We start from the raw sequence: 23,922 nt of genomic DNA on the forward strand, positions 1-23,922 counted from the left end.
ACATTCTGTAGCTTCACTTAAACATATCTGATAGTCAGTCCGGACACTGTCACGTTAAAAAGGGATGCCAAATCCCTGATCATGCACTTCCTCTCACAACATTAATCCAGCCAGCCCCAGCTGTTGTCAATCCCGTAGTCACATCGACTTCCATACCTCTCGTTCTCACACACTCATCTACCATATCCCACCACCTTCTCCTTGGCCTACCTCACCTCTTCCCTCCAAATTCACTCAGATATACTTTTTCCACCACTCTATTGGTATCCATTCTCTCCACATGATGACCATACCATTTCAGTACACTCTCTTCGATTTTGGTGTCCATAGACATCCTCACTCCACGTCATTCACGAATCACATTATTTTGTATTCTATTCACCCTCTGTACTCCACATACCTTCCTCAGCAGTTCCATCTCCACTGCTCTTACTCTTGACTTTCATTTTCATGCGACACCATAGTCTCGCATCCATATGTTAAAGTTGGCACTAACACTCCCACTTGTAAGCCTGTGCAGCTGCAACATTCAAGCCTCTGTTTCTTATCAAGACTTTCATTGCACCAGCCACTTTCCTTCCTTGTGTCACTTTACTTTCTACTTCTTTTACACATTTTCCTCTCTTTTCTATCACTGTACTGAGGTATTAGAACTCTCTCACTATTTCCAGTCTCTCTCCATTCACTGTAACATCACACTGGGAGTCGCCTTCTCTCTCATTGACCATCACTTTACACTTTTCTACATTTATTCTCAAGGCACGATGCTCACAGACATCAGCAAAACTCTGCACTAGTCTACCAAGTTCTTGTTCAATATTTACAATTACTGTAGTACTGCATCATCAACTTACAACAAATTTGAGATATTCCATCCATCACCGTCCATTACCAGTGTCATCCCCCTCTCTGTTACTTGTGTTTTTAACTTCTCTTATCACCCCATCCATATATATATTGAACAACCACAGGGACATCACACAGCCTTGTCACACGCCCACACCAAATGTGAACCATTCACTTAGATGCCCATTTACCCTTACACGTACTTCACCACCATCATAAAAACCCTTGACGGCACCTAGCAGCTCTCTCCATTACATGTAATCATCTCTGCATACACATCATTATCCCCAGTTGCTCTCCCCTTTTTCAACCACTTCACAGCGTTCACCTGAGCAAGTGTCACATTTCCTGGCACTGCATTCCTTCTCTGCACGCCCCTAAAGCCAGTCATGTTTACAGTGACTCTGCATTCTCTATACCCATTCACCAGGCTTTCAAAATATTCTTTCCATTACATCTCATAATGACCATTGTATTATCAGTGGTGAACAAGCATACTGAAGAGATTTTTTTTTTTTTTTTTTAGGTGGGGGCACTTACCCACTCACTCAATGTGGTGCTGCTTTGGGTGTCTGCCCTTTCCTCTCCTCCTTTCTTCTTCTCTTCCTTCCTCTTCTGTCTTTCTTTACTTCATTCATTCCTCGTCCTTCTGCCTACAGGTGACTTTACTTTCCCTCTTCTGTCTTTCTTTCCTTCATTCTTTCCTCATCCTTCTGCCTGTGCGTGACTTTACACTGAGTGACAAGCCAAATGGTTTCCTGTACACCAGGGAACCATTTACTGCGCAGGGTGGTAACCGTATAACCAAATTATGGCGCCTGGTGACTTAGTGGGCTATTACGGCTCTCCAGTCGAATTGAACTGGTGAAGGTTTATATCCAAGGGATGGTTGGGGTATGTTGCTAAAGTAATGCTACTCAGAGATGAGTGAGGCTGGTCACTCTCATCTTAAATGTCAGGACCAACTTGCCTAGCTCCGGGTTCCTACGCTTCTCATGGGGCAGCGTATGACTGGATGATGGGTGGATGGATGGATTTTTTTATTTTTTATATTGATGCAATAAAAAGAGATTGGTTGTTGCCTTTTTTTTTTTTTTTTTATGAATAGTGGATAAACAAAGTAATAGGTTATTAATTCTTAACAAATTATCCAACAGCTTCTGAAAGAATGTGGTCGAGGTGAAGAGACTTATGAGGACTTACAAGGAGCACAGGAGATGGTGCAGTTCCAACTTAGGCATGGCAATGACCTCCTTGCCATGGATTCTTTGAGGGACTGTGATGTAAGTCTTATACCAAACTGCCTAGGGCAGGGGTGCTCAATCAACAGCCTGTGTTCTAATAATGGCCAACCAGCAATCTTGTCTGGCCCTCTTCATGAGTCAAGTGAATGTTTAGGTCCACAATATTTTTCTTTATTTTTTAGACATTGAAGTCCAAATTTTAGCCATTAATTTTTGATAATTTACATTTCAGTCCTGTCTTTATCAGTGATGAGGCTGTAGACCAAACTTAACATTGTAATTGAATGAACAAGCTAACAGTGTAACAGAACGTGAGGCACACCTGACATGGATTAATATGGAGCGTTATCAGTTTAACATCTGCAGTATACATTTCAGAAGTAAAGAGTCATGCCATTATGTGCAATGTTCTCATCTCTCTACAGCAGTATTGTAGTGCATCCTCCCAAATCATTCTGAGTTTAAACTTTGGCTCATTTGCATAGAAGGTTGAGCATCTCTGGCTTAGGGAATGCATTGTGCCTATAAATGTTTGTAATTACAGTAGATCCTCACCATAACAAACCAATCAGGGGAGAAGCCTGATCCAATAAAGGTGACAGTCTGTGATATCCAGCAGTCCCCCTGAGGTGGGATTTCAGGTACACCTTTGAAAATAAATGACTACAGTAGCATATTCTAGTACTAAAAATGAAAACTATACCCATTTTACACTAACTTGGCCCATAATTTCACACCTTTGCAGCTTATTTCACATCTTTGTCTGCACTTCTTCATGACAGTACAGTATTACTATAGTCTGTTATTACTGTACAGCTCAGCACTCATGATGGGGAGAGAGCAATTCCAGTTTAGGTTACTGTAAAAAAAAAAGGTAGGAAACACATATATTGCCCACAGTTTAATGAACATTGCTCTTTATAACCAATGGAAGTCCGATGGTGTTCATAATGCCCGTTAAATCTGATATTTGGCTTGTCCAGGTTCATTAAATCAAGGGTCTGCTGTACAACTATGTTTAGTAAAGTATGGTAATTTTCTATCCTGTGGAGCTGACAAAATCATTGTGTAATTTAAGCCTGAGAGATTCCATTATACTTATTGTCAAGAAGATTTTCTTGTGGATTCTGAAAAGCCATAAGATACAGTTATGGATATTACAGTATTACACAGATTATTATTTTTGTTGAAAGTTTCTTGCATGGTTGTGTGGAATGTTAAAGGCATAACCAAAGAATTAGAAAAAAAAAAAATGGCAGAGAATATACTGTTGCTGTGCCCCCTGGCGTATCTGAGCATAAACCATGTGGTCTACCAACTGAAGTTCCCCTTCTCCAGCAGTCCACCATCCTTTTTGGGGGGATGAAGGTGAGAGTTCAGGAGTGTTTATATAACTGTGCAGCGAAAGTACCTGGTTATATTGGTGCCACTGTAGGAAGGCATCCCTCTCCATCACCAGAAAATATATTGCATTGTGAAAAGAGGACAAATATAGGTAAAGTAAACAACTTGGAGGATGTTTTGTGCAATGCAGTATTAGCAGTTTTGGGAGGGATTAAAGGAAGTGTTGAAATGATGATGAGTGAGGTCTCAAGGAATGTGGAGCATGGATGCGTGGTGTTTAGTTGGCTTAAACTCTCAAGCCAGGGCATGGCCCATAAAGGTTTATGTCTGAGGGTTTGGTGGGATTTATCGCTCACATACCACATAGGGGAGCGAGACTATGGTTATGCTGCGCGACTCTGAGGTTGTTATTATCGTGCCCTGACATCCTACCCCTGAACATTGCGTCCAATTTCTTGTATAATATGAGACACAGGTGATTCGCGTATAACATGTTCGTGTATAACAATATTCATGTATAATATACTCATGCATACTAATATGATTCGTGTATAGTATGATATGAAATTGGATGCACTTTTGAATGTTAGGTTGCCAGGGTATGATAATGACAACCTCAGAGTCGTGTGCCAAAACTATAGTCATTCTTACCTTAACCCTTTGAAATTCCAATGATGATTGTGATCATCATTTCAAATCCAACTTTAGAGATTCCGATGACTCTTTTAATCATCAGTTTAAGAAACTTTTGTAAAATATTCACCATAAATTGCATTTTCGCGTCACAACGAAGAATATCGAGCGTGACGTCACGGAATGGTTGCTCAATGCGTGGCGGGTACTGGACAGTTGGTCTGACTCATGGTTTTGTTTGTTTATCACTATTCTTGGAGATGATTTTCCTACAGCAAGGTATAAAATTTTTGGCTTTTGCCTAACTTCAACTCGTCGTTTTGACTTTTTATTTTCTTTGTTTTCCCATTTTTTAACATGCTACAATAAAGTACAACTATTCAGCTTCAAAATAACATCACAGTTAGCAACCTATCACAAAAAGTGTATTTACACTGACTGATCAGAGAAAAAGATTGCAAAGCGAATATGGAACCGAGACTAAAATAAAATTTTGCATTTTTCGCTTTGCTGCACAATAAATTGCAAAAATTACCATAATCTGTATATTATTGTAAAGGTAACTTACTGTAGTTTTGCATGGTTTAAACCAGTTTTACATATCTTTACTTTTTCTCTTTTTTTTGCCAAGTATTTTTCTATGGCAAGGTATAAAATTTTTGGTTTTCGCCTTAGTTCAACTCGTCATTTTGACTTTTTTTCTCTGTTCTCCTTTTTTGAACAAACTGTGATAAAGTACAACTATTCAGCTTGAAAATGACACCAAAACCAACATTCTATCCTGAAAACTGTATTTACACAGGGGGATCAAAGAAAAATATCACACCACGAAGATGTGGGTCAGCGTGAGAGTGGCCGCCTCTGGCACAGGCATAATGTGCCCAGCCCAGAAACCTGATAGGGTTATATATATGAACTGAGTAGCTTAGCCCTGGATCTCTGTGTTCTCAGTGAGGCAATAAAGGATGAAGTATAGTAGTACAATAAGAATGAATGGACATGAAATCAGTGCTTAGGTGTGAGATACTAAGTACTGAAAATTAATTTTGTAACTGCAGTTAACAGTAAAGAGTTAAGAACAATTGTGACTTGAATAAACAGGTTCTGTGAATGTCGTACACTGTGGTAATATGTTGTTGTTGTTAACCAAGGGAATATGGTAATAAACATCACCTGAAAAACATGTGTCAGGGAATAAATTTGTTTATTAGTATTTCATTATTAAAGTATATGAAAATACTTTTCTACAGTATACATGCTATAAAGCAACTGGAATGTGTTGAAAGAAGCATGATTATGTAGCTGAGAGAAATGGTACTTGGATGTGTTGGTGACACAGAAACTGATAGATGGCAGTGAAAAGGATTGTCTTATCACAATTGTCATTGGAGATTATAAGGTGCAACTGAGAACAGCATGAAAATACAGACATGAGAGTATTGCTCACAGAGCAGGCATGAAAGTAGGGAGGGTGGGGAGGATAAGCACAGGCATACTACTGATAAAGAAATTGTCCATATGTAGATTAGGATTCATGTTGTGACTCCCCACTCCATAATTAGAGTGGGAATCAGGGGTTGGAGGATGGATGATATTTTTTGTTTTTCCTCCATTGTATTCATTGGATACCATATTTTGCAGGTAAACCTCAAAGAACAAGGAAGGCTACTGAGACAAGGAGAGTTTGTGGTGTGGGAGGGCAGCAGGGCAAAGAAGTCTGTTAGACATGTGTTCTTATTTGAAGACTTAATACTCTTTAGCAAAGCAAGACGAGATCCAGAGAAGAAGGTAAAGTATTTAGGAATCTCATTCCTGATTCAAATGATGATGTTTGTCTATAGCTTTAGTAGTTTTAGTCACTGTCAAGAAAGAAGAAACAGAAGGGAGAATGAGCAGAACCCATGTATTCCCTAAATGTTGTAAATAGTGGTAAAAAGGACAGGAAGTGGGATCTGAAAGTCATTCCTCTTTATCTGTATTGGCATACAAATTCAAGATTTCACTGTCCAGAATTAGGTATGTGCTGTCACACTAAGTAGAGAAATTGTACCTATAGTTATTTTTCCTCTTTGAGTCTTTTCCTTTATAAGATGTTAGAGCCATGTTCTGTGTTTCCACAGCCTCATGTGAGCATGGAAAATTTTTCTAGGATGATTAAAAAGAAAAAAAAGAAATGTGGCTTAGAGATGAGGACTTGTTGTACAATACTTTTGATAGAGAGTACCAGTTTTACAATAAAAGATTACTATTTGTCTTGCGTGAAATATTGTCATTCATTATGGATTGGGGTTGATGAGGTGTATGCAGAGATGACTAAGTGTAGTGGAGAGAACAGAATGAAGTGCTTGTTGAAGATATGTAAGAAGGCATGGATGAGTGAAACTGTGCCAGCAGAGTAGAAAAAGGCTGCGATTGTACCCCTGTACAAAAATAAAGGTGACTGAAGTGATTGCAAGAATTATTGTGGCACAAGTTTATTGAGTGTGGTAGGGAAGATATATGGAAGAATTATTATAAAGTAAGAGAGATATAAGTCCTAATGAGTGATGAACAAGGTGACTTTAGGAGTGGCAGAGGATGCATGGATCAAATATTTGCAGGGAGACATAGTGGAGGAGGCTAGTGAAAAGGACTATAAGGTGTTTATGGCATTCATTGATCTGAAAAAGCCTATGACAAAGTAGACAGAGAAGGATTGTGGAAGGTTTTGCACATGTCCCTATTCTTGAAAGACCATCCCCACCTTTGGCTGGAGCTCTGGCTCAAGAGGGTCTTGGGAGTGGTAGGGGAGTGGCCTTTCCATCCTCCTCCATGTCCTCCTCATCCCAATCCCCAAAGGGCCTTCCCCCATTTCCAGTTGGGGTTGTGTCTTAAGAGCATCTCAGGAGGGGTGGGGGATGAGGTCCCCTAGTCCCCCCCCCCCATTTTAAAGATTATCATAATCATCATCAAATCCAGCGTTGTCCCAGGAGCCCAGAGCTAGGCAAGTTGGTCCTGTCAGTTAAGATGAGAGTGACCAGCCTCACTCATCCCTGAGTGGCATTACCTGAGCAATAAACCCCAGCCTCCCCTTGGATATAAACCTGCTCTAGCTCAATCCAAATGGAGTGCCTTAATTACCTACTAAACCACGAGGCACCATCATATGGTTATATGGTTACCACTTGGCTAAGTAAATGGTATCCCGGTGTACAGGAAACTATTTAGCTTGTCACTCAGTGTACAGTGACCCATAGACAGAAGGAAGAAGAAAGAATGAAGGAAAGAAATGCAGAAGAGGAAGGAAGGAAAGAAGAGAGGAAAAGGCAGGCACCCAAGAGCAGCACTGCAGCTAGTGAGTGGATGGTGAACGTCCCCACCTACCACTTTTTTATTTATTTATTTTTTAACAAAAATCTCTGTATTTCTGGGTTTTCTTTGTTCACCATCATACTGCATTGCAAAAAGAAGACAAAAGCATGTAAAGTTAACAGTGATCATAGGGTTTCATTGCTGTCAGTTTTTGTTTTCTGTATTTTATGTGAGTGATGTGTCAATTCTTGTAATTGTAAAAGTGTAAATAAGTGTTAAGTGCTGCATTCCTTTGGAAGAACTTGCACTTCTGAAAAATGACCATATTTTTACTATTTATTTATTATTATTATTATTATTATTATTATTTGGTGGTAGGTGGAGGCACTTACCATCCACTCACTCGATGTAGTGCTGCTTTGGGTGTCTGCCCTTTCCTCTCGTCCTTTCTTCTACTTCTGTTTTTCTTTTCTTCGTTCTTTCCACTTCCTTCTGCCTACAGGTGACTTTACATTCCCTCTTCTGTCTTTCTTTCCTTCATTCTTTCCCCTTCCTTCTGCCTATGGATGACTCTGCACTGAGCCAAATGGTTTCCTGTACACCAGGAAACCATTTACTATGCTGGGAGGTAACCATATACTCGTAACTAGATAATGGCACCTGGTGGTTTAGTGGGTAATTAAGGTGCTCCAGTCGGATTGAGCCGGTGTAGGTTTATATCCAAGGGGTGGTTGGGGTTTATTGCTCACGTAATGCCACTTAGGGATGAGTGAGGTTGGTCACTGTCATCATAAATGTCAGGACCAACTTGCCTAATCTCGGATTCCTCCGCTCCTCATGGGACAACATAGGATTGGATGATGGATGGATGAATGGATTATTATTATTGTCGTTGTTACTGTTGTTGTTATTATGGAGATTATATATCTGAAACATGCCTGACTGGCTGTGAACTCTGTTTGCACATTCAGGCTGGATATCTGGTAAAACATGGTATCTGTATACATTTTTTTTTATCCTCCCCTCGCCATTATGTTTCACTGTACCACATACCAATTCAGGTACTGTAGTTAAAGAGATACAGTTGTGGCACATTTCATTAATATCAATACAGATACTTAATTTTCATTCAATAGTGATTTTCCTCTGTGTTACATCAATTAAACCTTGTACAGTATCTGATATACAGTGTACAGTATCTGATATACAGTTAAAGGAAGGTAATACAATATTCTGTACTTCTTTAGGTAGCTGTACAGAAATGCTGTTATGAGTGATGATTTGTAGTCAACTTATTGTATTTATCCGAAATATTTGTGTAGAAACTAGTTGTTTAAACTTTTGATTAATACATTGTTTGTGGTTTGTTTCAGACACTGGATATATTCCAGTACAAACACAGTATGAAAATGACAGATATTGGCTTGACAGAACAAGTAGGAGAGAGTGTCACTAAATTTGAAATCTGGTTTAGAAAGAGAAAACCATCAGACACCTATCTATTACAAGCCCCCAACCCAGAGATGAAAGAGGCATGGACTGAAGAAATATCAAAGCTTCTGTGGCGCCAAGCCCTTCGGAACAGAACCTTGAGATTACATGAAATGTCATCAATGGGAATAGGAAACAAACCTTGCCTTGATATTAGACCAAGTGAGGACCAGATCAGTGATCGATCCATCAGCATTAACCAGCTTCAAAAAGGTGGGTTATGGAGTGGTTTGTATACTTTAAAATTATTTACATGGTTGTTATATATATGGTTGTTATATATATATATATATATATATATATATATATATATACATACATACATACATATATGTAAATGTATATATACATACAGCGAGCTCTCACATAACGTGCGAATATTGTCCCTGGAAGGTCCAGCTTTGTGAGATTTTAGCATTATATAGCCGTATGTTTACATGTTAAAGGGCTTCATGGTACCAAAGCCAGCCCCAGGTTCACCTTTTGGAGCTATTTTCAAGGATTTTTCCCAGAACATTTACCTACCTAATAATGACTGCATACATACAATCACTGGAGGATTCCTCGCCTTGAACTGAAGAGGTTGTGGGCTTGCTGGGGGAGGGGGAATGGGGTTCTGAGGCAGGGCAGGACTCCTACTGGTCCCCAGCACGGTCCTTTCGCCGCACCAGCTCCATGGAGTCCTCATCTGAGGAAGAGGGTAAATCCTGTACATCGACAATTCACTGTTGCAACTCTTCTGCCCCCTGCACAAACCCCTCAAAGTCAAGGGAACCCACAGACATAGCATCTTCCTGTGGCTATTGCTGCTCTGGCATCTGTCGAGGGCAAAAGTACTGGATGAGTAGAGTCTTGTGCCTTTGTTGTATTTTCCCTTACCTTAACTCTTCATATGGTCACATTGCATATAACACAGTGTCCAGCATATCAGCCTTTCGAACCTCATCCCTTTTCATAAACCATGATGGCTTCCTTGAGCACCTCTGCATCAGCCAAGATGTTATTTATGCGACCCATGGTCATAACTGGTGCCGTGCTTCGTGCCTCAGCCTGATCCCCCTGCTCCTCTGCTTCACAGTGTTCTCTGTTGAGCTCTTCAGTGCATCGCATGGCATCCTCTGGTGTCGTGTTGTCCTCCACAACCTCGACCAAATCCTCCTCTTGCATCACCTCACAGCCTGGCACGGCAGTGCATGCTCGTACTGCTTCCTGCTGCACAGGTTGTAGTGACTGCACCTCACCACCTCTAATGGCACACAACTCAGGTGCCAGCTTGCACCAGGTGTGACTTATTGTTGCCACAGACACTCAGTCCCACACCTTAAGAATGTTCATGATGACATTCCTCATATTGTACTTTTTCCAAAAAGCTGTCACAGTTAACAGGTGACGCTGGGAAGGGTCAGGCTGAGACACACGAGAAGAACAGGGCACCAGTTCAGCTGGGTCAGGCTGAGGCAAACAGGAGGGAGCTGGCTGGGGATCTGCTGGGTCATCCAAAACTTCCTCATCAGATGCCTGCAAATCCTTGTCACCATCAATTACTTCCTTCTGGAGGAGATGTTCCTCCTCACATTTGTCTGTGGCCTCCCTTAGATACTCAGAGACGTTTATCTCATAATGGTACTTCAAAGAAGCTATCACTACCTGGTCTAGGGGTTGCAGGAGAGAAGTCGTGTTCACTGGCAAAAACACCACCTTAACATTTTCATGTAAACCCTCCAAGTAGGCTGGTTGCCCTGGTGTGTTATCAAGCACCAGCAGGGTTTTAAATGGTATGCCCAACTCCTCATACCTTCTCTTTGCATCAGGAATAAAATATTTCTTGTACCACCTATTCAATATATCCCTAGTCATTCACCCTGTCTATAATTTCCCCTAGTAAATCCCAGACTCATTCATTTGTTTTAACTGCTTAAAGCATGTTGGTTTTTTTAACTTTACTGAAAAGTAATGGCCTTATCATATGGCCTGCAGCATTGCAAGACAAAAGTAGAGTGATGCTTACCTTATCAAGTCTACCCCTGCCTTGCCTGTGTTCTTTCGAGATACAGTCCTTGGCATCCTCTTGTATTGGACACCTGTCTCATCTGTGTTATAAATTTGCTCAGCAGTGTAACCCCTATCCATGATGATTCCCATTAGGACATCCACTAATGTCTTTGCTGCCCTGGCATGTGCTGACGCTCGTTCTCCTGTCACCTGTAATCTTTTCAAATTTTCCTTTTCCTAAACTTGGCAAACCAACCACTCAGTGCCTTAAATCTGCTTGGAGTTGGGACAGCTAACGGCAAGCAACAGCATACAGGTGGTGGGCTGTCCCCCTTATGTTAATGGAGTCAATTGGAATTCCTTCCCTCTCCTTTTAGTTCAGCTACATGACCAGGAACCTCTCCATCATAACAAGCGCTGGGTCAGACACTAGAATCCTCTACTCCATGGGAGATCCTCCTTAAGCATGCATGGTCTTCATATTGGCATCATCTTCGCCAGGATCATACAAATAATTGACTCGTTGACCTGATACACCTTGGTGATGGCACAATGACATTCTTCTCTCTCCTTCTGCTTGATGACATAAGCTCCTGGGTCAGACACTTTCAACGTCTCGCTGGGTCACAGTGCAGGGGCATGGTTGGTCTGGGTCAGGTGGCCATAAAAAAGGAGCAGAGATAACACACAGCACATGTGGAGCCAAAGTGCCGGAAGAGGGTAGGATCAAGTGGAGCAGGAATGGTCAGTGGACCGTGACAACACCCCGTGCAGACACGTGACAGCCATTCGTCACTAGTTGATGCAACCCGCACTATGACTATCGCTGCCTGTGTTGTCTGTTCCCACCACGTAATGACCAATTTTTTTGCATAATGATTGTTTAAACCATAATTTTTAGCCTTAGGCTGCGTAATCCATATTGTTGCAGCGTAGTGCAGTTTTAAAAAAATGGGCTGATTTTTTCTCCCGTGTTATTTGACATTTTTGCGTTTTGACCATTTTCTGGCCTCATAAATTGCCTTCCCTGTTAGGTGAGGTGTGCGCACTCAGATCGTGTGGTAAGTGAGAGCTGACTGTACGTGTATATTATATGTATGTATATATGTATGTACTGTATATAGGTATATATATTTTTTATTCATTCATCATCCAATCCTACGTTGCCTCCATGAGGAGTGTAGGAGCCCTGGGCTAGGCAAGTTGGTCCTGACATTTAAGATGAGAATGACCAGCCTCATTCATCCCTGAGTGGCATTACGTGAGCAATAAACCCCAACCTCCCCTTGGATATAAACCCACACAGGCTCAATCCGATTGGAGCTCCGTAATTACCCACTAAACCACCAGGCGCCAAAATTTGGTTACATGGTTACCACCCAGCCTAGTAAATGGTTTCCTTGTGTACAGGAAACCATTTGGTTTGTCACTTAGTGTAGAGTCACCCACAGGCAGAAGGAAGAGGAAAGAATGAAGGAAAGAAAGACAGAAGGGGGAGTGTAAACCCACTCGCAGGCAGAAGGACGAGGACAGAATGAAGGAAAGAAATACAGAAGAGGATGGAAGGAAAGAAGGATGGAGGAGAGGAAAGGGCAGACACCCGAGAGCAGCACTACACCGAGTGTGTGGATGGTGAGCGCCCCCACCTACCACAAAGGTGTATATATATATATATATATATATATATATATATATATATATATATATATATACAGTAGAACCTCTTTGGTCCGGACCCCTTTGATCCAGACTTCTGTTAATTCGGACAAAATTTAAAAATAATAATCTCCAAAAATATGTTGAAAGTAATTCTAAAGTCACTTTCAGTATGGGCGTGGAAAGCGATAGTCATTTGTTTAGTCTCGGATCACGCTAGGTCGCAACATGGGCGCCTGTTTAAACACATGCTAGCATTCATTCCATCAACAAGTTCACCAACCATTTATATTTTTATGCTGTATTCCTAAAGTTAATCCTCCTTACCATGCCCCTTAATTCAAGTGTAGCTTCTGCAATGAATAAAGGTGTTTAAAGGGGAGTTTGCTTACACAAAAATGGGTCAGAATATTCTGCAGTGTTTAATGATTACTGTAGGTTATTTTTTGTACTTAAATGTGCTTTACATGTACAGTACAACAAACATTAGCTTCTTGCCCATATGGGCGTTATCAATATGCCAAAGATGACAATGTACTTTTTTGCCTACATAAGTTTTATTTTTATTCCAAATATTACAGTTAATTAATTAATTAATTTTTTTTGCCACTGCTCATCACTGCTATGAGCAGTGGCAGTGATGAGAAATAGGGAGGTGAGTATGGAAGTTAAGAAGTCACTGCATGATGGTATTGTGATCCCTACCCTGACGTATGGAAGCGAGGCGTGGACCTTGCAAGAGGGGAACAAGTCAAGAGTGAGAGCAGTGGAAATGAGTTACTTGAGAGGAGCATGTGGAGTGACATGGAGGGACAGGTTGACGAATGAAGAAGTGAAGGAACGTTGTGGGGTAGATGTGGATGTGGTTGAAAAGATTAGGAGAAATACACTGAGGTGGTTTGGACATGTGGAGAGGATGGAGAATGAAAGACTGACTAAGAGGGTGTATGTAGGTGAGGTGGAGGGAGGGAGAGGGAGGGGTAGACCGAGGATGAGGTGGAGGGATGGAGTTGAGAGGTATATGAGGGAGGGGGGAGTGAGTTGGGGGGAGGGGAGTCAAATGGTGGGTGACAGAGTGACTTGGAGGCGTTTTGTCTGCGGCCACCCTTTGCGGGATTAGGGCGTCGGGCTATAGATAGATAGATAGATAGATAGATTTTTTTGCCTACACGGGCCTTAGTCACTTACTACAATTTAAAATGTAGGCTAGTTTCTTGTCATGGCCTTAGCTGTAAATTATGCAATACAAAACTATCGTACATGATTAGTTTGGTAATTTTAGTATCCTTTCATCTTTTGCAGTTATGTAGGGTTGACATATGCCACATATGTTAATAATTAACAAACATACCATATGTAGATAGTTTTTGGTATGAACTGGAGATTACCCTGATGGTCCGGACAATCTGCTAATTCGGACAACCCTTCCCCCCATATAGTCCGAATGAGAGAGGTTCTACTGTATATATATATATATATATATATATATATAATGGAAATACTTGATGTAGTGCTGCCTATTTCTTCCTTAGCCTTTATCATTCATATTCTGTGCCTGCCCTCCTCTCATCCTATTTCTACCATCTTTCCTGTCACTTCTTACTTTTCTTTCCTTTACAGGTGGCATTACCTTGAGTGACAAGCCAAATGGTTTCCTGTAAGCCAAGAAACCATTTACAACGCTGGGTGGTAACCACATAACCAAACCATACGTGCTCCCTACGTGTCAACAAGTGGTTTGGTGGAGAGTTAGTGCCCCTCCCCGTAAAACAAATATCTCAAAGTCAGATGGCCACTCCTTACGGGATTATGGCATCTGGCAAGAGATATATATATATATATATATATATATATATATATATATACACACACACACACACACACACACACACACACACACAGTACCTGTACCAAAGTGGCAGGGTCAAGTCAAAAGAGTTATTGTAATAGACAACTGATATCTCAGTAAATCAATCTGACTAAATTAGAAAATTTATTTATTGATCAAGTCTATTCTTCACAGCACCTCGGCTTCGTGCTGGTCCAATGTGTGCTGTTGGTGATGTCACTGTGAGTGGTGCAAAGCGGCCACACTCCATCATATCTGTCAGCTCCTCCTCGGCCTCCTCGTCTGGTTCTTCAGCCTCTTCCCATTCATCAGCTGTATGTTCAACATATGTAGGATCTCTAAATTTAGGTTTTGAGGCTGGAGATTCACCGAGAGCACTTCATCGCTCTGTCACACGTACCAGCCAGTGTTCGGCAGGTAAGCTAACTTTTTGCTTATACTCTAATATGCTTTCCAGGATTTCACTTCCCATCACAGCACTACTTCTTCCTTGGCCCCATAAAACTTTTCTTAATATACTTGATCTATATATATATATATATATATATATATATATATATATATATATACTATATATCTATATATATATATATATATATATATATATATATATATTTTATAGATATGATGAAAAATTGCCTAATATGATTACAATAAATGTAGATAGAGGTACATCCGCGGAAAGTTTCGCATTATACATTCACTCACCACTTTGAAATATTAAATGTGAGACAAGTGGTAGCGAAGCAGTAGCCAACATTCATCTATCTGGTAACTGTATGAGAAGGATGGGGATGGAAGAGGGAAGGGTAGGAACTGTCAGCTCCCCCAGCCTTCCTCCTCCCTTAACCTCTCCCCTCCCACACAGTGGTACCAGACATTTGAGTGTCTGGCTACTGCTTTACTAGTGGTTGTCTCACACATCAAAGTCTGAAATGGTTGGCAGGTGCATAAGGTGGAGCTTTCCTCAGCTGTACATCTCTCAGGGATGGGGAAAGAATATTGTACTACATACATATTCCCTGCAGTTTGTCAGAAATGAAAGAAATACGAACAGCAACCTGCAAAACCCCTTGAGACAACCTCATGGCCTAGTACTCGCACTGCAAGCAGCCTTTTACCTGTGAAGGCACTGAAGGGGGGAAGATTGTACTTGGAGCACTCTTTATCTTTGATTATTGTATCCATTGAGGTTAGAAAACTGAACTCGGATTTCTCCACCACTTTTGTATGAAGGAAGGAAATTAGTGTGGTGTTGATGATGATGATGAAAGAGTAAAGTTAGTAAAGAAAACATTGCTGTCAAGGTGTCATTATTGCACCCTGTTGTATTCCATTTACCCCAGCATAATATTCTGGGATGGCAGGAAAAATAATACTTGGATATTTCTTATACAGTGTGTTGTTTTAAAGAAGAAGACAAAGAAGAGCAGGGAAACAAGAAAAGCTCTATTCTTGTATTGGCATGTTAATGTTAGAACATCACTGCCCATCCTTTGTGGTGCAAGCAGCCTCATAGCCCTTAAAAAAACAATATTGATGAGATTAAATCTTGGCTTATGCTGTCTGTAAAAAAGAGTGCAGGGAGGAAATCATTACTATGGGAATTATTTATGTACTTAATATACAATAGGTATAGTAGTAATTGTTGTTGTTAAGCAACCTGGGTCTGTCTGGCTGAGCAGACTAATCAACCACAGGCAAGCAACCATCCCTGCAGAGCTGTCCCGTAGAAAAGAGTTTGAAAGTATAGTACTGTACAGCATTATAAATGACAGATTTTAAATTTGTTCATCATTACCATCATCATTTGAATCTCCTTTCCCACCTTAGGGCAGAGTGAGGAGTAGCACTGTCCAGACTGCTCAGATTTGCCCAGTCTAATGGGCCACGCTTCCATTCGCATACTATTCAAACCCCCGGAATGCTGGCTCTATCGGATATGCCAAAAACATTCACCACGTTCTGTAGCTTCATATAAATGTATCCAAAAGAGTCAAAATTTGTTGCACACTTAAAATACAGTATGCTGTTTGTCATGGCAGCCAAGTAGCTGCCATTACAAGTGATAGACTGGGTTATGGATTACACTATATTACTGTAACCTCTTCAGTCCTTTTTTTTTTTTTTTTTTTTTTTCCCCCCAGCTTACTGAGAGAAACCAGATTGTGAAGGGGTTAATGGAGACTGTTACTATGCCCTTCACAACAGATTGCTCTTTTCAAAGCTTAGTCTGGATGTAGCAAGACTAAAATATAGATTACTTATCCAGGCTAAAAGGGTTATTGTAAGTGGTGAGGATAATTGGTCTGAATTTAGTGAAACGAGAATGAGGAGGCGGATGTGTAAATATATCATAGATGGATAGGTTACCCAGTGCTTAGATAAGAGACTGCCTAGGCATAAAAAGTTTTAATGATGCCTTACATCAGGTAGGCTGAGTTGGTTTGGATATGCACAGAATTAGTAGTAGGGAATTGTGAAAAGCGTTATAGAAGTATGGATGTGTGAAAACAAAGGTTATGCATCACCACCACCATTACCATTTTTTTCCTACCTATGGATGGGGTAACATTATCTTTTGCAGGAAAAGAGGGAAAACAGATAATCCTAAAAGTCTGGGTTTACTCATAGAAATTGCATATGATCAAGCAGCATAGGGCACTGCCATAATGTTAACCACCGCTGGCAGATGTAAGCATGGAAGATACCATAAAATGGTGATGAATACAGTGAGGATTGTTAATCATTATGCTAACAGGAATTTTCCCTTAGCAAAATGACTCTCTCTCATAACCCAGAATGAAATACTGCTAAGTATGTGTGATCAGAGCAGCTAGATGCATATTCAGGATCATTTTTAATGCTTTGTCTGTTGGATGTGGAAGATGTGCAGATTAGCCTGGGAGGAAGGTAAAGGCTCGGAGGATTGGAAATCAGGACTAATTATTCCCATGAACAAAGGAAAAGGGGAAAAAGAAGTGTGTGGTAATCACAGGGGCATTTGTCTTCTTAGTGTAATAGGAAAAGTATATGGTAGGATACTTTTTGGCGGAGTTAGGGAAGTAACGGGGATATTAGTTGAGAACAGGGAGGTTTTAGGAAGGGAAGAGGTTGTGTAGATCAGATATTCATTCTTAGGTCTTTAGTGGAAAAGTTCCTAGATAAGAGAAAGAAGTTGTATGTGGCCTTCATGGATTGGGGAAAAAGCATATGGCAGGGTGGATAGACAAGGAGTTTGGAAAGTATTAAGAATATATGGAGTAAATGGGAACTTGCTGAACGCCGTGAAAAGTGTGTATAAGGGTGCTAAGGCTGAATTGTATGTGGATAGTGAACCGAGTTATTTTTTATATTTAAAGGTTGAGTTGAAACAGGGATGTGTCATGTGTCCGTGGTTGTTCCATCTGTATATGGATGGGGTTATAAAAGAGATCCAAGGTAGGGCAGTGGATGTTGGAGCGGCCCTAATGAGAGAGGGTAGTGTGTGGAACTCCCTTTACTGTTGTTTGCAGATGATACTGAGTTGTTAAGTGAAGACGAAGGGGAGTGGCAAGGCTTGGTGAATGAGTATGGGAGAGTGTGTAAGAAATGGAATCTAAAGGTGAATGTAGGGAAGAGTAAAGTTATGGTCTTTAAGAGAAATAAAGTCACTGAATGTACGATTGCCTAAGCAAGTGATGACTCGCTTTCTTTAAGTTTTGGACAAAACTCCCTGGATCTGGCAATGTTCACATGATTGGGAGTTAGGAGATGGAAACAGTCTTTGCCTTCCCTGCAAACATTACTTACAGTGTAAAGAAACTAATCTTGTGAAACTACAGTAGTAGTTAAGTTTAGCGTTTATTTTTTTCTAGGTCAATAACAATTAAATAAAAAGCGACAACTGACTCATTCCCACTCGTCACTACTCATGACAGCAGTGTTACTAATGTAGCAATTTTCCCGCTAAATTGAGAGGTTCTGAAAGCAATCTAGCTGGTAAAAATTTAAATATTTTCTGTATGTCTGGTGTTCTTTAAAGTCCTATCTAGGGTTTTTCCTTAAGTTCCCTCAGTCTGGTGGATTTTTACCACCTTTGAGACCAATCTAGCTGATTTCTATAACTTTCCTTTGACAACACTGTACGCCAGCCAGGCGGCAGCCTTACGTCAGTGATTTTCAAGCAATGGATAGTAGTGGATGTCTCGGCCTTTGTCACGATCTCCCCCCCCCCCCTTTTTTTACTACAATCTTTTTCGTCTTTAGTTCTCTTCATTCTTGCACTCTTGCTTTAGAGAGTCATCCTCTCCCTCTTTAATTCTTTCATAAAACTGACCTACATATTTTATTTTCATTTTGTGAGTAAAAATGACCAATTTTCCCCCATTAATTGCACTGGTTTCACTGACTTCACTGAATGCCAGCATATTAATTTCCTTCCTGACAGCAGCACAGGTTGTTAGGCATTGTTCTTGGGCACATTCAATAATTTGTCTGTCTTGGTCTGTTTGGCAAATTTTCTAAGTTCTACCTCACTCTATCACTTATCTATCAGTTAACTGTCTTCTTGATGTTAAGTTGCTGGGATGTCTTGTCTTACTGGAATATGTGCCAGTTAAAGAGCAATAATCTGCTTGCACTGACAGACTGTAGTATCGTGCTGATCCATCCACCTTACAGCGCTCACGGGTTTTCCTGCGTAAATATCATCCTGCATAGAGAATTAAATGTGGATAATAATATATTTTCAGTATTTATTTTTTTATTTGATGGCACTTGTGATTTTGACATTACCATTATCTGTGGGTTTTATTTTATGGGACATTTTTCCTTCGGCATTGTTCATTTTTTTTTTTTTTTTTTTTTTTTTATGCGAGGAAGAAGAAACCAAAGGCCATGAGCCCGCAGTAACAGTTCCCTCCAAGAGAAAAACAAAATACAATAGAGAGCCAAATTCAAGATCCGATCATTTTGAGATGCCTGGACACACTGCGTTTGAAAGACTGGAGATCATAGGCAGCAGGAAATACAGACAAAGGGAGACAGTTCCAGAGTTGACCTGTTGCATAAATGAAAGATTGGGAGTAACGGTTAACTCTTGCATTAGAGAGTTGGACAGAAAAGGGATGAGAGTTTGCTGCCAGACGGGTGCTACATGCCCGTCGTAGAGGTGGAGGAATGCAAGCAGACAGTTCTGAGGAGCAGTGACCATTAAAGTAGTGATAGAAAAGAGATAAAGATGCAACAGTGTGGCAAAGAGACAGAGGTTGAAGGGAGTCAGTAAGAGGAGGAGAGTTAATGAGACGAAAAGCAAAATAGGTATTACGAGAGTTTCTCCACATTTTAACCCTGAAACTGTTGACTGATAGGGCATGCATTTCACATTCTTTCATACGGCTAAGCCTCAACTTCAGTATATTGTGGTTTCCTTTTCAGTAATGCGAGATATATAGGGTAAAAACCTTTACGTATTGCTTTTTGGTGTTGTTTACCTAAATAGTGCTCTTTCTGGTGTGCACTGTAGGAAATATAACTAGGCCATGGCAGTTGCCAGATATCACTTTCTGAACAAAAGGTACTGGGAATCGGGTCATCACTTCTTTGGGCTTTTGTACAGTGAGGTTGGATGAGGAGGAAATGGAAATTGTGAGTGCATTTAAGTACTTGGACAGTGTGATGAGTAGGGATGGAGAGAGAGAGAAGTGCTTGAAAGGGTACATCAAGGAAGAAAGGTTGCTGGTTCTTTGAAGGCAGTGATAAGAAACAGGAAAGTGAGCATGGAAGTGAAAAAGTCATTGTGTGACAGTATTATGATACCAACTCTAACTTACAGAAGTGAAACTTGGACCTTGTTAGAGGTACTTAAGTCAACAGTGAGAGCAATGGAAATGAGTTATTTGAGAGGAGCATGTGGAGTCACATGGAGAGACAGACTGACAAATGAGAAAGTGAAGGAGCGTTGTTGTGTGGATGTGGATGTGATAGGAAACGTTAGGAGAAACACATTGAAGTCATTTGGCCATGTGGAGAGGATGGAGAGCAAGAGACTGACGAGGAGAGTGTATGTGAGTGGAGGGGAGGAGAGGGAGGAGGAGGAGGAGGCCAAGGATGAGATGGAGGGATGGATTGGAGTGGTGAATGAGAGAGGGGGGTGTGAGCTGGGAGCAGGGCAATGAAATCGTGGGGAACAGGGCGGCATGGAGGCGATTTGTTTGAGGCCACACCTTACAGCAGTGTTTCTTAACCTGGGATGCTAGCACCCCATGGGAGTGCTGAAGTCAATTTTAGGGGGGTGCTGGAAAATGCTGCATTATACTTTTTCTTACTGGATTTGCTTAGTATTGGCATCCTTGATTTTTTTTTTTTTTTTTTTTTTTTTTTTTTTTTTGTGAGACGGTATAAAATAAACTGTCAGGCAGTACTTCACTTTACTTTAACCCTGCAGTAGTGTAGCAACTGCAGTCCCAGTAACCAGATGTAGAGGGGTGCTGGACTGAGACCTTATTACAAGGGGGGTGCTGAGGTCGGAAAAGGTTAAGAAACGCTGCCTTACAGGATTAAGGCGTCTGGCAATAGATAAATAGATAGTCTGTTGGTGATTTTGACCACATGAATGTTTTGGCCCTAGACTCATCTGGACATTAACCTGGTGAATAGTAGGTTGAAGCTTCAGGTCTCCCTCAGTTCACCATTCTTCTTTTGGAGGATAGAGAGGGAGCTGAGGAATGTTTGTGTTACCATGAAGGTCTGGAACTTTTTATATTGATGCCGCCATGTTAAGGAATCCCTCAGCTGAATAAAATTGTTTATCACAAGCCAAAACTGATTATCCTGTACAAATATTCCATCAGATCAGTGCATATATTACTATAAGAATTTATGTAAAATATAAGCACCTGCTATTATCTCTAATTATTTGTGCATTTATTTATATTTTACAGAAAGTGGTATTCTTGCGGACATGTATCCTGGAGGTGACGATGATCCTCAGTGCCATCGAAGAGTTGAGCGATCCAACTCCACTGTTACTACACTCTCGGTGGACTCTGCTCTTTCCCCTGCTTCCTCTACCTCTCCTGCCTCCTCCACATCTCCCCTTACCTCTCCAGCTTCATCCCTTACATCACCAACTTCACCTCTTGCTTCTCCTACCTCTCCCTTAAACTCCCCTACCTCACCTCATAACTCTGTTTCGTCTCCCAGATCAACAGATATTACTTATGAAGCACATGTGTTGCCACCTACAAAGGACTCTTCTGCAAAAACACTTCTCACAACTGAGGTATTATATAATATTGTCTCTTGTGAGCATTGCTGAATGAAGTTGCAGATTGAATACTGTGGCTTTTTTTTTTTTTTTTTTTTTTAATAAGTTCTTTACTTGAGTATAGGTAGTGTTCAGACTGGTCAAAACAATAACTGTGCATATGCCATTATTAGTTACTCTATTACATTTTTAAATGCTTGAATTAATGAAACAATAATAGCTATGACCTCTGTGGTATTATAAAGAATGTGGCTTTGAGAAGGTGATGATGATAGAGCTCATATATGGTTAGGGCTCAAGAGCACCCTAGCTAGAGCATGGGAGCTGTTGTCAGAATCTGATCCACAACAAGCAATAGCCGCACTCAATTAGTATTGTGGTAGAAATAGACTATTAGGGAGGGACTGGTATATTTTACTGACATTGTGATTGATCAAATTCAGTCTAGTACAGCAATTGTTTTCCTTACTAATTGGCAGTTGTAACCATAGCAGCACAAAACATAGCTTTGATACTAGCAAGTATTTATGCAATAGTTTTTCCATGAGATACACTTTCAAAATTATGTCACAGTGCACCAGTTCTTGCAAGGAAGTACAGTAGAGAAAGGGTTGGACATAGTCCAGGTGTGTGAGGATGCTCCCCTTAAAAAGTGTCATTGATTTCCTTTGAAATCAACTCTCATCAGCAACAGATCATTATTATCTGTATTTCAAAGCTTTGACCTCTGCCATGCTGATTCTTTGTAAGGCAGTTTACCCCATCTGAGGCACTGTTTTATAATTGATGGAAATTGTACCTCTTTATGAGTCTTACAACATGGCTTGTTCAGACCTTCATTGTGCCTCATATGAGGTCTGTATCTCAGCAAGGATTACCATAAGCATTGTTTTCAGTATTCTGTAAATGATGATGATTAAGAGTTGCTTATACATAATTACACTTTCCAGTTTGCTAATACTGTACTGTTCTGTACTTAGGCATACTTTCCTCTCCTCTGTATTACTTGGTATTTGCATACTTTGAGGAAGTACACTTTAAGAGTTAACATTTATTGGAATAGCTGGTGTTACTGTGGCATCAGAAATATGGACTGCAGGCTGAAGCTGCCTTATTTTCTGCAGTCCACCATATCATTTCAGGAGTTAGATAGGATTTGGAGATGTACTGTATTTGTTACTCCAATGCCCAGTTATATTAGTGTCAAAGCATGAAGTCATCCTGCTTCAGAACTTAATGGATAATGATGGAATTTAATTACCAGGTTTACTTATTGATTGACTTTTTTTTTCTCTCTCTCTTCATCTTTTCAGGTCTAGGGTGGCAATTTTCGAGGTGCACTACTTGCTGAGCCCAGCTGTCCAAGTCGTTAGGATTATTATATATATTTATTAATAGCTCATGTGTACAAAGACTATATCTATCCTTATATTGGATGTGACTGTAAATAGCCAGGCAATAATACTGTGATTAACATAAAATTATTTAGTCACCAAATTATTTACAATCTCCTGCCCTTTTCTGTTTTTGCTAAGTCAGCTTTATACATGTAGAATAGTGATGCCAAATTACCTTTTCAGAATATTTTAATATTACCTTGCCTTGCTGCAGCTGAACCTTATTTTTTTTTTTTTCTTTTCACAAGAATAATTCTGTAGCCAAGTATATTGATTATGGTTTTCATTCTGGCCAGATTAGGGTTAACAGGTATTTCATGTCATTATTATTATTGTATATTATGTTATGCACCAATTATGACTGCCATGTTAGACCAGGACTAACCAGACTTTTTAATGTATATATGGACAACTCTGTTACGGTAAAATTTGATATACTTTTTCTTCATTAAGCCATTTGAGCTGCACAAGTTATTAGGTACCCTTTCAGCATACTATTTTGAGTATGTTTGGTTGCTATCCTTCCTTTGTTCTGTGCTCTGTATTGTTATCTAGGTTATATATATATATATTCAAAACCAAAACACTTTATGATAATGAAATCCATGCTCAGGTTCACAGAATGAAATGTTAGATAAAAATGCAAATGGCTCTTATATTGTGTGGCTTTAATATCAGATTCTTGAGCTTCTGCCATCAATCATGTTAAGAAGCACTGCATGAGATACCTCTGTGATTATTGTAGTTTTTCTCGTCAGCTGATACCATTTGTTTTCCTAATGCCTAGCCTTGCAGTCTTCCATGTAGCACCATGTAGTGTGAAGTAGTTGAAAGTTTTGAGATGTACCCCAGGGAAAAGTCGTAGTTTAATGAGACATCACAATTCATTATGTGAATTGCCGTTGTCAGACTGTAGTGTATAATGGTGCT

At 40.3% G+C, this 23,922-nt stretch overlaps 1 protein-coding gene across 1 annotated transcript in view; it reads left to right on the top strand.

Moving 5' to 3' along the window:
* Pura (Puratrophin-1-like) overlaps positions 1-23,199 on the top strand; it is a 559,794-nt gene extending 536,595 nt beyond the window's left edge. The window contains exons 21-26 of the mRNA XM_080273930.1: positions 2,004-2,129; positions 5,709-5,855; positions 8,732-9,062; positions 14,521-14,763; positions 21,270-21,610; positions 22,909-23,199. Of these exons, the coding sequence (XP_080130056.1) occupies positions 2,004-2,129; positions 5,709-5,855; positions 8,732-9,062; positions 14,521-14,763; positions 21,270-21,610; positions 22,909-22,914 (1,194 nt within the window). The 3' untranslated portion in view covers positions 22,915-23,199. The remainder of the gene's footprint in view (positions 1-2,003; positions 2,130-5,708; positions 5,856-8,731; positions 9,063-14,520; positions 14,764-21,269; positions 21,611-22,908) is intronic.
* The last annotated feature ends 723 nt before the right edge of the window (positions 23,200-23,922 follow it).

The sequence above is a fragment of the Coenobita brevimanus genome, chromosome 6 (assembly GCF_032717465.1).
Source record: "Coenobita brevimanus isolate Jiangsu-jjx chromosome 6, ASM3271746v2, whole genome shotgun sequence".
NCBI classification, from domain to species: Eukaryota; Metazoa; Arthropoda; class Malacostraca; order Decapoda; family Coenobitidae; genus Coenobita; species Coenobita brevimanus.